Consider the following 15,623-nt stretch of genomic DNA (forward strand, 5'->3'; position numbering starts at 1 on the left):
GCTGAAGAACATAACAAACAGGTAGAAAGTCAACATTTACAGACACACCGAATAACTGGCAAAGGCAGACTGATTAGCGACCATTTAACTCCATCAAGTTTATATTTGTGATACTGTAGTTAAATGCTGACAGATAAGGAAGTGAAAGAGAAGAGGGAGAAAGCAAGCGGAGCATTCTACATCTCTATCTACAGTAAATGTGTTTGCCTTGAGCTGGTCAAGGTCAGTGGACTGAATAAAGTAAATCACATTGCCACAACTTGGCCGCAGCCCCAAACCTCGTTTTGTCACAGAGCAGTGTGCGGAGGCAGCCCCCTTTAGCTGTAGAAACAAGTATTTAAGAATGTTTTCTGAAATTTATGATGCAAATCTCTGCAAAATATTATTCTAAAGCAATTTTTGTTAGTGTTAAAAATGACTGGTGGACTTGTTTCCTTCTTCATGTCCTCTAACAACTCAACATTACTAGCCCTGAGAGGGAACCGCAGAGCTCAGAGAAAACAAAATCTTCATCATTCAGCAGACTCTTGCCACTTGTAGAGACAATGGAGTTTTTCCTTTTCACTGCTGCACTTAAAACTGGATTTATGAGGTTTACCTGAAAATATCTTATACCTTCTCTTCTTGTTTTACAGAACTAGTTCCAGCCTCTGAAGCCCTCTCCTAGAAGATCACTGCTGCTAGGCTATCTGTGCCACTGAGAAATATAGTTTATACGATTCCCTATCATGTGTCTTTCTGCAGGTTTCTCATTGCCTGGAGGGGAAGGCTGTGCTGTATAGTTTCCATCACTGCTGTCTGAAATATAAGGCTGGGATAAAACAGTGGATTTGGAAGAAGTCATAAGCAATGTGCAGCATTGCTCTGTTACTTCAAACTGGACGCTGGAGCATTTTTAGAAAACTCTCAGTGAAGTCAGTAGTTTGAATGGCCAGCACCAACAGTAAGATCTCCCTGAAAATCTCTCTGCAGATGTCTTGTAAGGGTGGATCCTGGATGTAATGCCCTTAATTCCCTGCACAAAAATCCCTGAGCCAGGGTGCTGCATCCCTTATCTACACCTTAAAGACAAACGTTTTTGAGATTTAGTCCCTTTGCAGCTGGCATATCTTCTCACTGTGGCTTCATTGCTACTGCTTACCATTTCGATATACTATATTGTCAAAAATAGTCACTTTCTTTGACCTTTTGTTGACCAATCATCTTTGCAAACTCTCTACAGTAGCTGGATGTATTAAACTTTATTTCCAAATGCCTTATCTGTCCTGTAAGATTGGCTGTGTTGCCTACACGTGTAAGCGATGGATCTGCCAGATAAAGTATCCAATAGTATTTTCATCACTATTAGCTTTTTGCAGCCACAAATGGATGAGCAGTGACTGCATCAATGACCCACTGCTTCTAAATTGGAGGATTATGATGTGATGGCTGGAGCTGACAATTCTCTCCATCACTGCACCAATCATGTTGCTATAGTGCAGCATCCTGCATGATAAGGAAGGACTTTCCAGTCTGAGTAGCTGCTATAAATCAGTGGATGTTCTTGGGATCTCTGCGTGATGAGGTGACATATCTGCAGGGTGTGGGCAAGCCGTGACCCTCCACCACACAAGGACGGGGTTACTGCACTTCACTGAACTACAGCAGGTATGTTTTCATACGGCAGCGGACATTAATCTGACATTTATCCAAAATGACTTGTACAAACAACAGCATCAGAGCAAATGATATGGTGAAAGCAAACACACACCGTACATCTTAATATCTGGCCGGCTAACAGTAGACATCCATCTCTCACTGTAATGCAGCAAGGCTTATAATAGCAAGTAATGATAGGGTGGCTCGGGGAGTAAATGATAAAGGTAGACGGACCATCTCTTGCATTGATGGTAGATAAAAGGCTTCGGTCTTTGTTGTTCCACTGGCAGTGATCTCATTCTTTATGTGATTGTTATGGGAGACATCAAGTCTTTGAGATGTATTGTGACAGCTCACATATATTTAAGTGCAGTATTCAACCATGTTATCACATGTAAACAAAACACTGAATATGAGCTGAGGTTTGTGTCCAGTGTCCATTGTCAATGTTTTAGGTCAATACAGACAGATTCCACCAATGTTTAACCCTCTCACTACTATAATTATAACAGTTCGTCTATTTTTTTAGGGATTCTGTCAGAAATTTTCTTTGGTTGTTCGCTGGTACATATTTACTATTATGTTATAAATGCTCAGAAAAATGTGTAATAACAACTTTTTCATCAAATCAACAAGACTAGACAAGACAACAAGAGATTACAAAAAATAAACTCAAACTATTTTACCACAAAACTCCCGCCCCTGGCACACACACAATTTGGTCATTACCGTAATTAATGTAATAGCTTTCGAAAGTGCTGTTTCTCAGCTTTCAGAATCCGTTGAGATTTTTTCAATAGTGCGAACATAACCAAAGCTACGGTAGTTTGAACAGCGCATGTCAATTTCTGTCTCCTTTTTAGGAGGGTTAAACTTGTACAATATTCTCCTGTCTGCAACAAGCTTCCCTGCCGTTTTTGTTTCGGCTACCATGGCAATGAGTCGTGACCTGGCTGTGAGATATCCACACACTGCGTTATTCACTACTGTCAGTTATCTTAATGTCGTTGTTGTTTTTGTAATCATGACACCTACACAGTTATTTTCAAGAGCTTAAGCAAATGGAAGTCTGCCATGATGTTATAAAAATAATGTTAACGTTTTTCAAGTTTTAATACTGATTAATTTTTGTGTGCGTCAAGACAAGGGAACGAGAAGCAGATTAACAAATGAACTGATTTTTAATTAGATGTTCCTATTATTGCCAGAGAGGCATCGTAGAAGCACACAGACTAACACCAGCTGTCCTCCTCCCCCCCCTCTCCCCCCGTATCTTGATGTATATTTGTACTGAGTCCCTGTGTCCCTGTTGCTCCTCTCTTTGTCTAAGTGAGTCTTTTTAGCTCAGGTACATGCTTCAGGGAACAGACAACAAGACAATCAGAATAAACACCCAGGGATAGCTGGGGAAATCCAAGCACTTGTTAGTGTTTCTGTCTGCCTGCTCTCTCTGCCCTCTCTTTAACAGGTTTTACTCACCCTGTATTTGGTCTAATCCTCTTCTTTACTGACTATCAAGTGCTTTGGATACATTTTTATTTTTTTTGTCTGCAGTAGAAGATGCTTAAAAGCTCAATTGTAAGTTGACACACAGAAAAACTTCACTGAATATTGCCAAACATTAATGAAACGCTCGCACACATACGGCTCGGTCACATCGATAATCATTTAAAGCCTCGAAATCTGCAGGCAAAATTCATTATTTTCAGTGGAATCACAGAAATTGTTGGATTTGCTTGCAGCAGTGGAATAATCCCTGTGAATCCCTCACTGCCAGTTAAACTTTGGTGAACTTAAACATGCATAATTGAAGCTGTTGATGAATGACAACCATTCCAGACTGTAATGTTGTTTCTGAGGATGACTGGGGGCCATTCCTGCCCTCAGTTCCTGCAGTGGAAAAAATTTGATCACATCATTCTGTGTGGTGTGGATAAACTTTACTTTCTTAATGCTTGTAATTAAATGCATGTGTTAAGTTTACCATGGGACATTGTGTAAATTGCCTGTTGTCCTATATTTAGACTTGTTGTCTAATGGTTACCATTAAGCAGCTGTAGAGAGCTAGTGCTATTCAATACTTTGCTTAAGGGCACCTTGGCAGTATTTGCAGAAGGAGAGGCAAGCCTCATACCCATCTGCCGTATTTACCCAGTCTGTTTGGGAGAAGATTTGGGTATTTTCTTCCAAAATTGCTTCTCTAACCTCCACCACTGCCCAAATATCTTTCCTCAGAATCCCAGATGAGCACTCGTCATTGATTTATTTTTGAAGTGTTCCGTCTTCTTTCTGTCATCAGCCAAGCACAATGATGATGCACTATCTCTCTCCACCCCTCCTCTGTTCCTCTCTCTTTCATCCACTCTTGCTCTCATACCCAAAGCACGATGACAATGCACCGCGATATGAACCAATACAATATCATATATTATATTTTCTACCTGAACCAACAAGTGACAAAGAGCACTGGCTGAAATGAAACAGCCAAAAGCTCCCACTTTGTTGTTTATTCTGGTTGGGTTGCTGTTTGCGAGGTGTGTGAGTTGTTTTGTGGTGTTCTGAACCAGATGGAGGAGGGTTCTGGGGCCAAACATCAGGGACTCTGGGAATCAGCAGGGTGTTTGTGTGTGTGTCTGGCTGTGCATGCATGTATCTTTTTTTTATTTGGGATCATCTCCTCTGAGTGAGCTTCCTGAAGTAGGTCCCCCCCCAAGATTTCTGCTTCCCCCACACACAAAAAAAACACTCTCACAGGAGGTGGGCAGGGCAGTGATTGGACCTCAGCTGCTTTTTGGCCAGGCCTACTGGGTAAAAGGGAACTGGGCAGGATTCATCAACACTTTTCTCTAACAAGCTCTGCATCTATCTCCTGCAATCTGCTGATGAATAACAACAGGGAAGGGAGGAACACAGAATGGAAGAAGGGAACAGGAGGGCGGGAAGCGGAGCAGGATGGCTGCCTGTTTTGACATTCTAGATAAATAAATGCAACACAATGAAGTTTAATTGAAAATTGCTTTTGGGCTCCGCCTACATTTGGGAGGTGCAGTGCCACCGTTGTAGATACTTGTTGCAGCATGTGTATTTATTTACATGTGATGGAAAAGGAACTGGCACATCTTGGCAACAAATATGTCCACAGATAATCATGATAAGTATGAAACAGGATTTCATGCTGGCTAAACAGCTTCATGACTTGAATTGCTTGGCTTCTTTTGAAGTAAGTTCAAAAAACATGACATAGAAGCTAAGCAATTTACCCCTTACTAATCTAACAGCAACAAGGCCACGCCAACATCAGGCTTGCATACCCTTTCCTCTCTCAGCTCCTGCCAATGAGTTTTAGGCTTTTGATTGCTTACTTGATTGCTTTCTACTCATTATTTCCTTAGAAAAAAATCCTTTTTAGTTTCTTAGATGGCTCCGCCATAACGTCCGCTCATAGAATAACAAGCCACAGAGCTCAGTGTTATAGTTAGCTGCCAGCATTCCATCTTCAAGTGGCTATAATGACATACGCCTAGACGCGGTACAGTGGTGTCAAACTGTCACAAACAGTTTCAATTCATACTTCATTAAACTCTCGCCATCACTGTCGCTGCTTGTCATGGAACAGATTTTAGATGGGCTCATCACAGCAGAGGAAGAAAGGAAACATTTTTGTTCTATTTAACCAAAACTGTGGGTTTTTCCTCAAACCTAACCAAGTAGCTGTGATTCTCAGAAAATAATAATAATAATAATAATAATAATAATAATAATAATAATTGAAACCTTTATTAGTCCCACAATGAGGGCTCATGAAAGAAAAAGAACAAATGTTGCACATCGAGATTAAACTAACCCTAAACTTAAGTTACATGGATGAGCAGCATACCTCCATCTTTACACCAACTTGTTTACTTGTTGTGGTACTCTATATTAAAAAACTAAAATTGCATTACTCCTGTGCAAAAGAATTGATCAATCAGAAGTAAATTGTCCTACTGTGAGAGGCCCAAGATCCAGGCTGGAATTGAATTACCCATGGACTAACATTTGCCAGTAATCAGTGTGTATTTAGTAATTAGCACTCAGGTGGTGTGAAAAAAAAATCTCTGATTAATCCATAATCAGCCAGCCTCCTTCAGAGAAGCAGACTCTCGTCTGAATGGGGTTGCAGAAAATTCACTAAGGTAAGGGCTCGGTTCTTCACTTCTAACCCAAGTATCCATCATAAAGACCAATATGAGTGCACATCTGCCCTCCCTGACAGTAAATCTACTTTAATGTGAAACTGTTTGCTTGTGTGTGTCCTCCCCAGTGATGCCGCTGTCATGTTCAATGCTGACTAGTGGAGGGTTTTTATTTATTTAGCTGGTGATATACAGTGCTGTGTGACAAGCAGCAGAAAGCATCAAAACTGCACCAGCTGCAGGCAGAGAACTATACAGCGTCTGCGTCATCAGCTGATCAGTATTAGCTGCCTCATCAATCACAAATCACATCTAAACAATTAATGGGCTGTATAATCTGACAAGATCACACTCCCCCTGTTTTTGGATGAATCAAGTGGCGGCGGCTGCTGCTGCTGCTGCTGATTTCCTCCACTAAAAACGTCTTCCTTCAGCCAGATGAAAAATCTCCTGAGGCATCGTCAATTTACCTCCCTCTAAACCCACTGTCAGAGCTCTCATCTGGCATTTAAGTCTTCTTCAAATTTGCCCTGCTAATGGTCCTGCATGACAAACAGTGAGAGCCAAGGTCCAAAGTCTGATTTCTTCCTCAGACAACCTGCACTCAGAATTCCTATGAGAAACAATTCCCCCTCTTCTCACTTTTTGGTCACTTGGCCCACAAATATGCAAAGATTACACAGCACCATGCTTTACCTGGCGATGCTCCAGTCAGGTTCAATCTTCAGGACAGTGGGATCTTCAGTGTAGTTAAACTTGACTTCTGGGTTTCGGAGCTCAGCGTCATCAATGTCCACAAAAACTGAAGTACCGCCAGGTGAGAATCCAGCTGGTGTAACACACACTATCTCTCTTGCGTTCCTCCTGGATGGACACACAAAGGAAAAAGTCAAGAAGGTCAATACAAAGGGGGCAACATTTACTTATGAAGCACTGAATATGTTCAAACACACAAGAAATAGTTCTAAACCTACACTGGAAGACCAGAAAGATTCATTTTCTTTCAAGTATTTTAAGTAAGAGAAAACACGCCTACAGCATGGAGAGAATTTTAAAATGGTTTAAAGAAAATAAATCATTCAGAAGCAGTCTAATCACTCTAACAACCGAATGATTATGATAAAGAGGTCAGTGCAATACTTTAGCACTGGGGTCCAAGCTGAAGACAAAACAAATGACTCGTTCTTGTAATTGGCAATATTTGTCCCCTGAAGCCAATTAATCTCATGCAGTTTAAATCATGCTGTAATTGGCTAATCTGATTAGATAATGTGACCAGATCACTTCAGCCTTTATGAAGTAGTCAAGTCCTGCAATCTGCATTTTGAAGGGGAATTTAAAATGAGCAAATCACACACTGACTACAACAGTGATGCTTCAGTACGTTCAATTTCTGATTTCCAGATTTCCATAAATTAATACAAAACATTGAAAGTAACCTCTGTAACACTACCTGTGTTATTGATAAGTGGCTGCACTCTCTTTGCTATATGTGAATTATTTAGATGAGGCTGGTGAAGATGTAAACAAACGAGTCCCAAACCACAAAGAAGGCAATGTCATGGATGTGCGCCATTCATTTTTAAATGTGTTTGCGCAATAGAAGACTCAGTTGTTGACTTTTCACCCTGATTGTTTTTTTCCCTAAGATTTTTATTGTAATTTGTTAATGCCATACAGTCTCATCCCAATACAAACCAGACTGCTCCAAGATCATGTGTACACACCCTAATCCATTTATGATGATTATGATGCCCATATTCAGACACAAGAAGTGGACAAAAATATGTGGACACCCAGCCACCACACGTTCCTTGATCTGCCCATCAATCATTTGTAAAGTCTGATGAGGTCATGCATCAGGTGACTTTGATTGGCAATTTTTTGCAGACCTAGCAGACTGCAGCATTAAAGCTTCCCACATTTACAACTAAAAACAGATCAGCAGTATGCTAAAGTTGAAGCTGGTGTCCATTTACTGGTCAATTTAAATTCTTTACTAAAGGTACGTTGGAGTCGCTCTATTTAAAATCATACGAAGAACTGGAATGAAGTGAAAAGTACAGAAATGTCACCTGAATGTTAAATATAATACACAATGGGTGAGTTGAGATAAAAAGTAGGATGTTGGTGGAGAAGGGTGTGAAAACAAAAACAGGGATTTAAAGTCGTGTTTAATGAAGTTTAGACCTACTGGTGCACTCACAAGGATCAAGGCCACCAGTTACAAACACAAAGGGAGGGATGGAAACTGTGTGTGTGTGTGTGTGTGTGTGTGTGTGTGTGTGTGTGTGTGTGTGTGTGTGTGCGTGTGTGTGTGTGTGCGTGCGTGCGTGCCTGTGCGTGTGCGTGTCAATGCTTTCTGGTCCCACAGGCAAAATAACATTTTGAAATGCAGTCTTGAGTGCAGTCCCCAGTAGCTACATTATCTAATATGTATTTAGCACAGTTGAGTGGTGGCTGCTTTTCTGGGACATGACTTCACAAGAGTAATGTATGTATGTGTGTGTGTGTGTGTGTGTGTGTACTTTCATGTACCGTTGCACATGCTATTGTGTTTCTACATACCACAGCAGATGCATAAAGCAGGAGAGACAGAAAAGAAAAGATAGAGAATCTACAATATCCACCCTCTGAAGTCCCTTTGGCCTGTCACCATAGCAACCCCATTCAGAAAGAACCCGTGCCCCGGCAATCTTCACAAGATGCCACAAACACAGTCACACAGTCACACAGTTAGGGTGTGACAGATAAAGACAGAGTTGAGGTGAGCGAACAGTTGTGGTGAAGTGGAGTCTGTGGGATTACTGTGAGGAGGCTGCGGCACAGAAATGACTGCTGTGACATCAAAGCTAGCGTACGCTCACTTCAATAGAGATTAGCTATGAGAGGCTAATCCATGCATTTGACATGCAAGCAACTGTGGTGATAGTTTGGATTTTTTTTTTCATGCACTAGATTAGGGAAAGCCTGTACGAGTGCAGACAAAGAGATGATGTGCAACAAGCACACACACACACACACAAACAGTCATGATCCCACACACACACACACACACTCACAAAACAGCCTAACCTGACACACTGATTACATGCTTACATGTGCATGTAATATCTTTATGATAATGACATTTTTATTTTGCAATACACACATGAAGAAATCTTCAAACAGCGAAACCTTATTTATGCACATATTTTCTTTAGCTTGTTTCCTGCTTTATCTAAAGTCCCTTCAGTTGTAATTAGGAATTGCTTTTACTACCTTAAATGTTTCTTATTTGTCTTTTTCTTATCTAAATCCCATTCTATTCAAAGCAATGTTTTCTGTTTTGCTCAGGGGATCATTTTTATTTTAATTTAGGTTTAAAAAAAAAACAAAATAAAAAAATCCTCCTACCTTTTGAAGTAGCAGGGCTGTAGTCCTATGCTGACAGACACATAGCTGCCTGCGTTTAGGTAGCTGCCCTCGATGGTGACCCGAGTGCCGCCAGAGATGGGTCCCTGAGACGGCTGGATACGGGAGAAGTATGGAGTCTGGAAACAGGACAGGAAAAAAAGTTTAAAACACAAAAGAACTGAAACTATCAACAAAATATGAAAAAAAACTGATACAATGTTAAACATGTGTAGTTAGCATGCTAACAAGCTAATGTTTATTATACAGCTGTGTATGGCCAGCACACAGCAGCTCAGGTTTGGTGGCAGATGAGTTTACATGAACTTTATTGCTAGTTTCAAGTTATTCCCCATCACTGGTGGAGGTCACAGCTCTGTTATATATGATGATATAAACCTGCCGGATATATACTGAACATAAAAGTTTCTTACTCTGCCCTCTCACTCACTGAATTGAAACTAAGTAGAAAATGTAGAACATGTTTACAAGTAAAACTAAATACTTCTAAAATTAAAATCTGTGCTTAGTTACTGTAAATGTTCCAGTTAGGACATTGTCCCTTTTGACTCATCACAATCCTCATAGAATCCTCAATGAAGAACGTGTCCTTACCACGAAGGTGAACGGCCTTGGCGACAGGGCTCTGTAGTCATTGACGCAGTCTCTCACACACACTTCAACCTGAGCTTCTTGGACCCTGAAGCTGGTAGCATCGTTCAGCAGACACACTATTCTGTAGACAGACAGACAAAAAAGTCATGCTTCTTTATTGCACATAACGTCACATTGATGGTGCAGCTTTACAAATTTACAAAACTGTAAGGATGTGCATAAACCCATAAAAAAATCATGCAACCATTTTTGCTCCCAATAACACATTCTTCACCTGTACTGCATGTTTATGTCAGTAAGAGGAGGTAAAGGGTCTGTCATGTGACCACAGTAGGCAGCAAAGTACCTCATACAACAGATCTCCATCTGTGTCACAGAGGCAGCGAAAGTAGGAAGAAAAATGGGAGGATCGGGTGTGGAAGTGGTGCAGCAATGTCAGGAATAACACGCAGAATAACTGATGTGTGTGTAATATTTGAATAGAGATGCCCTCTATCTCAACATGCATCATTTCCCAACTAACTGCACTACAGAGAGATTGTTTGATCTGTGTGAACTCAATTCCTCAGCTGTGTAGGACCCTGCAGAGGAGTAAATGTCAGGATGGAGGGATGAGCAAAATAAAGGAAAGAGCATATGTAGAGAGTAATGGGGGGCTCTCACACACAAAAATAACTGATGTCACTATGTTTTTTTTTTCCGCAACAGAATCTGCAGTCTGCATAGAAACCGGTTCTGGTTGACATTTAATCTTGTGTTTGATTGGTCAAGATGAGAAAGCTTCTTATACTTGCTGTTGTTCTCAGACCTGAGACCTGCTGTGTGCTTATGTCTGCTCTGTTGTTCTGAACTTACCTCTCGGCGCTCACATACTCCTCCTCGATGGGAACACAAGGGACCCTCCCAACCCTGACGCCCATCTGGATGTCTCTGAACTGCAGACCAAGGTTTTCTCCTAGGATGGTCACCCTGGTTCCGCCTTGACGTGGCCCAGTCTCTGGGAATAACTAGACCAAGAAGAGGACAGGGGACAAGTGTCAGAAAGGATGAAAAAAAAGGCAAAAAAATCAAGAATCAAGAAAAGAAATAGAAAAAAATGTATGTTTTTTAACTTTATGATTCACATAAAGAATCAATGTGTTCATATGTTACCCTTGTTCAACCAAAAAGTCAGAATGGTCCCTTAACCATACTGTATGAACACACACTGAGATCCCAGTACACACAAGCACGTGCAAATTGCCCATGTCTGTTGATTCAAGTTTTAATGAAGAAAAATCACCCTCTTGGCTTTGAAAAACACTGAAAATGAGATAAAGAGAGGGCAAAAAAACAAGTTACACTGACATACAGAACCAAGCGGGCATCATCTCTGCTTTAATTGAAACTTATTACGGTGGCTTGGCTTCACCGACGGGGCTGCGGCGGTGTTAACGCTCAGACGCGTCGCCGGGCTATAATGTGATTTATCTGGCCGGATTATGGCGCGTAACGGAGACAGGTGTGCTGTGACAAAACAAATATGGTGACTGATGGACGGTGGTTGTCACAAACACGAGCGCACAATGTTGATGTTGTGGACGTGCACACACAAACCTAATCCCTAACAAGCATCACAAGGTAATTATGTGTAATCTGTCCATTGGCCATGGCCATTGTTCTCCTGCTGTGCTTGGCTGAGCAGTGTGCAAAAGCAGACTGAGGTGAGAACGTAGCATCATTAGTACACAACACAGACAGCAATGCTTGACAAATAGGGATTTTAGAAGTGTGGAGTAGTCTGAGGAGTAGTGGGATGAACAATTTGTTGTTGATATTTAATTCCAAAGGTTTAAACGAAGGAGGACAGGGGACAAGACTCTTCTGCACTTTGTTTTTGGAGCACATGCCTTGCTCAATGGCAATGAGATGGTCCAAGGTTTAAAAAAACAAGTGCTTGTTGAGTTGATTTTCTAGTGCCTGTATATTGCTGCTGCAAGAGTGAAATTTTCCAGCTTGGATGAATAAAGTACTTTATTCTATTCTATTCTATTCTATTCTATTCTATTCTATAGATGTCTGTTATGTACCACTGTGTCATTTGTGGGAGTGGTTTACACGTGACGACGAAAACAGCAACATTTCTAATCATGACATAACATGACTGTCAAAAACTTGTTGTGTTTCCTCTTTGCTTAATCAGTGGTTGGTTGGTTAAGTGACTGACAGATGGTTCATCCAATCACCTGCAGAGTATCCTTTAAGAAGTCCTTTCCAAAGGTGATGGTTGTGTATTATCTGGTTCATTATGTTAATAAACACTAAAATAAAAAAGCAGATATCGTATTTTCCGGACTATAAATTGCACCAGCCAAAAAATCCATAATGGAGAAGGAAAAAAAAACATACACCGGTATAAACCGCATTTTTGGGGCAAATGTATTTTTTACCAAATTGGAGACCAATTAGAGAACAACAGGCTGAATAGGCGTATGCTAATCTAACAAATTGATGGATATTCAGCTACATGAAGCATAAAAACAAACTCAATAGATCCTTCATGTAAAATATTAGCAGTTATTCAGATAACTATAGCATAAAGAACATAACAAAACAAACTCTCTACATCCATTGAAATCTTCATCCTCGATGTCACTTCTGAACTCACTTCTGAAGCTGCATAGCTTGAACGTAAATAGAAAAATCCAAAGAATGTTGTTCAACAGGTTTTACTGGAGCAAACTCAAATTATGAAAAAAATGTAAAAATATGTTAAAGGCTGTTTTGAGCAGATTTTTAAACACTGGGTGCCATAATCAAAGGAGGTTTTCAACAGAATTGATTCTACAAACAAAAACTTATGTTTTGAGATGCCTTTTGTAAAGACTATAATCACATTAAAATACACATATGGACATCTAATCTTTTTAAATTCAATGTAATTACCTAATAACTCTTTCAAATAAACCGACTCTTTATCTTGCCAGCAAGCTTCTAAATAACAGTACAGTGACAGATTGCCAGACAAACCACATTCTGGAGGCTGTTGAATATCAGGATAAAAATACATAATACCTTTGGCAGCATTATATCATACAACAAAGAGACACACTGCATCCAAAAATAGTTACAAGCAGAAAATGTGTGTTCAGAGGGAGAGTCATCATTGTGGTGAATGGATGTACCTGTGTGCTGTGACAATTATGCTTCTATAGGAAATAAACTATGAAGCTGCATGGTGAAGTGAATTAAAATACCAAGAGGGGAGGCGGAGAGGGGGGGGTAATTCTGCCTAGTATTTGGAATCTGACTCACGTTGGAACCTCAGGCGCCAGCAGAGCCTCAGCACTTTGGTTCCACAAACACACAATAGCTGGTAAACACTGACCAGAGTGAGTTGCCATCAAGCTCTAGGGTACGATATGGACAACAGATGTCAGGGTGTGGAAATGGGGCTTCAGATGGTTTTGGAAGAATGAAGCTATGATACCACAAAAACACAATATCAGCTAGCCACCGAGCCCTGGGATATATAAACACTGGCAGAGCCACAGACACAGAGGCAACAGAAAGAAGGGGGGGGTGCTGTTAAAAGAGATTACTGCTATTATCTCAAAAGGACATTCACCAGAAGACTATGGGAACATACACTATCACACCATAAACACACATGATAGTTACCAGACTATGGAAAAATGCTTTAGAACACTTCAAGCCAATCCTGTATATACACTGTATGTAGCACTGTGTTGGTGCCACTATAACCTGTTTCCCTCAAATTCCCCTGGGCCTGTCTGCATCTCATTAAAACAGTTTGTATACATATTTACTGTATATTTATATATGTGTGGTTCTGTACTTCCATGTGAATTGTTGAATAACATTTGCACTGCACAACAGTTGGATTTCTGTGAGAATTATGAGCTCAAGAGATCATGTTAAAAATCACTGTGTGCTTCTGCTGCAGCTTGTAGGTATGTTCTTGTGTGGGTGTTGACAGTGAGGAGCCACAGTCCTATTAAAAACAATAATGGCGAGATTTATAGCAACATGCTAACTATGGATAGCTCACAAAGCTCCAACCGTTGTGGGTTGTTGTGTGTTCTCTTACTTCATCTTGATTGACAGGTGGTTCATTCAATTACCTGGCTAGATTATTTTTGTTAATCCCTGTCATTTCTTAGGACAACTTGGTGTCAGGTGATTATAAAGTAATACAAAAAAATAAAATTAGTCCTGGTGATAATAGGGGCTTAAGTGCAACCAACTCTCACTGTTTCACAAACTGTAGCTCTAATAAACCACAGTATAATCTTTCTTAAACAGAAACATGGGAGATGGAGCCAGACCACAGCACCTATTAGCTACCATCAATGAAAGAATGTAATGGCCGTGTTCCATTATAATATATCCTCTGACATCTGAGAGTGAATTTCCATCGAAACCTCTGAAAATCTGGGAAGTACAGCACCACATAACAAGATAAGCAGTGCTCACTGAGCCTGTGGGCACACTGGCGGAGACGCCACAGTGTGGAAATGGGACCTCAAGCAGCTTTGGACTCATACTGCTGTGATTTGACACAACATTGAGGCGCACACTATAACCACTGCGCCTTGGCTTATGTAGAGTACAAACGCCCTGTGGCTGAAAAAAAGGACTTTGGGTGGTTTTGGTGGTTTAAATACAGTAACCTGATACAACAAAGCACAACCAACAAGCCTTCAGTTATAACTGCAAAAGAGTAGCAGGTATCATGATTGAGGACCACAAGAGTTTGAGGATGCATCCCAGTATAACACAGTCTCCGCCAGCTTCCAGCCACTAACCACTGCATCCTGCAGCTGATTAACTAAAAGCCTGATATTCAGACTGAATGGCGATTTTGCGATTCCATTAATCAGCCTGATGCTGCGGTGCTTTTTAGCGGTTCTGTGTGGTAGGTGGATATGAATTTGATCTAACCAATCACTAATGACTTCCTGCAACAGATTGAGCTGCTCTGACGTCATTTTCAGCCATCAGCGGGGCCACATCAGTTAGAAGAACCACATGTGAAAACGTGAGTGCATATTTAAAGATAAAGAATAAGCTTCCCTCCAGAGGAAATAAATTAACTTTATATCATAATCTTTGACATTATATCTTCTTTGTTTGGCCACTACTGACCTGGAGGTAAAGAATTGAGGCTTCACTGTGCGCTGCCTTTTATTCTGCAATGCTAACCGCATAGTAGCCACATCAAAACATCAGGATTATACCAAGTGGTTTCCTGGTGGTCTGTCATACAGCCCCTACACACATTCTTTGTGTGTGTGTGTGTTCTGTAACTTGGTAATCTTGCTGTGGTCTGTGTGGTAACCAATAGCATATGGGCCCACAGAAGGCCAACCACCGGGAAAGTTGTTTGTTTGGTCAGAGAGTTCTGTTGAGTCATACTAAGCTCTATGTTCTGAAACAAATAATCTATGAGAAGAGTGATGTCACATATGTGAAATTGCATTAGGGAGGAGTATATTTCAGCAGGGTGTCTGAAAACACTCACATATGCTCACTAACAAGGACAGGACAAGATGTGGAGGAATCATATACAACTCCTCCATGAAGCTCTTATACGCCTATGAAAATGAATGCAAATAGATGATACTAGTGGGATACATTTTACAATTTTTATCAAGATATCGTGGCCAAATAAATAAACAAAGTAATACACAGACAGACAATCCCTCCAAAAGACGCTTAAATAAAAAAAAAAGAAGAATTTAAAAGCAAACAAACTTCGACGTGACTCCGTCTCCAGAGTACCAGTTTGATGTAACAGTG

The 15,623-nt window shown here is 40.6% G+C and overlaps 1 protein-coding gene across 1 annotated transcript in view; it reads right to left on the reverse strand.

Annotated features, from left to right (window-relative positions):
* Positions 1 to 15,623, reverse strand: part of plxna1a (plexin A1a) — a 194,522-nt gene that overhangs the window by 35,493 nt on the left and 143,406 nt on the right. Inside the window, exons 13-16 of the mRNA XM_028409537.1 lie at positions 10,677 to 10,828; positions 9,822 to 9,942; positions 9,210 to 9,346; positions 6,510 to 6,677 (exon numbers count right to left, since the gene is read on the reverse strand). Coding sequence (XP_028265338.1) covers positions 6,510 to 6,677; positions 9,210 to 9,346; positions 9,822 to 9,942; positions 10,677 to 10,828 — 578 coding nt within the window. The remainder of the gene's footprint in view (positions 1 to 6,509; positions 6,678 to 9,209; positions 9,347 to 9,821; positions 9,943 to 10,676; positions 10,829 to 15,623) is intronic.

The sequence above is a fragment of the Parambassis ranga genome, chromosome 7 (genome assembly GCF_900634625.1).
Source record: "Parambassis ranga chromosome 7, fParRan2.1, whole genome shotgun sequence".
Classification (NCBI taxonomy): domain Eukaryota; kingdom Metazoa; phylum Chordata; class Actinopteri; family Ambassidae; genus Parambassis; species Parambassis ranga.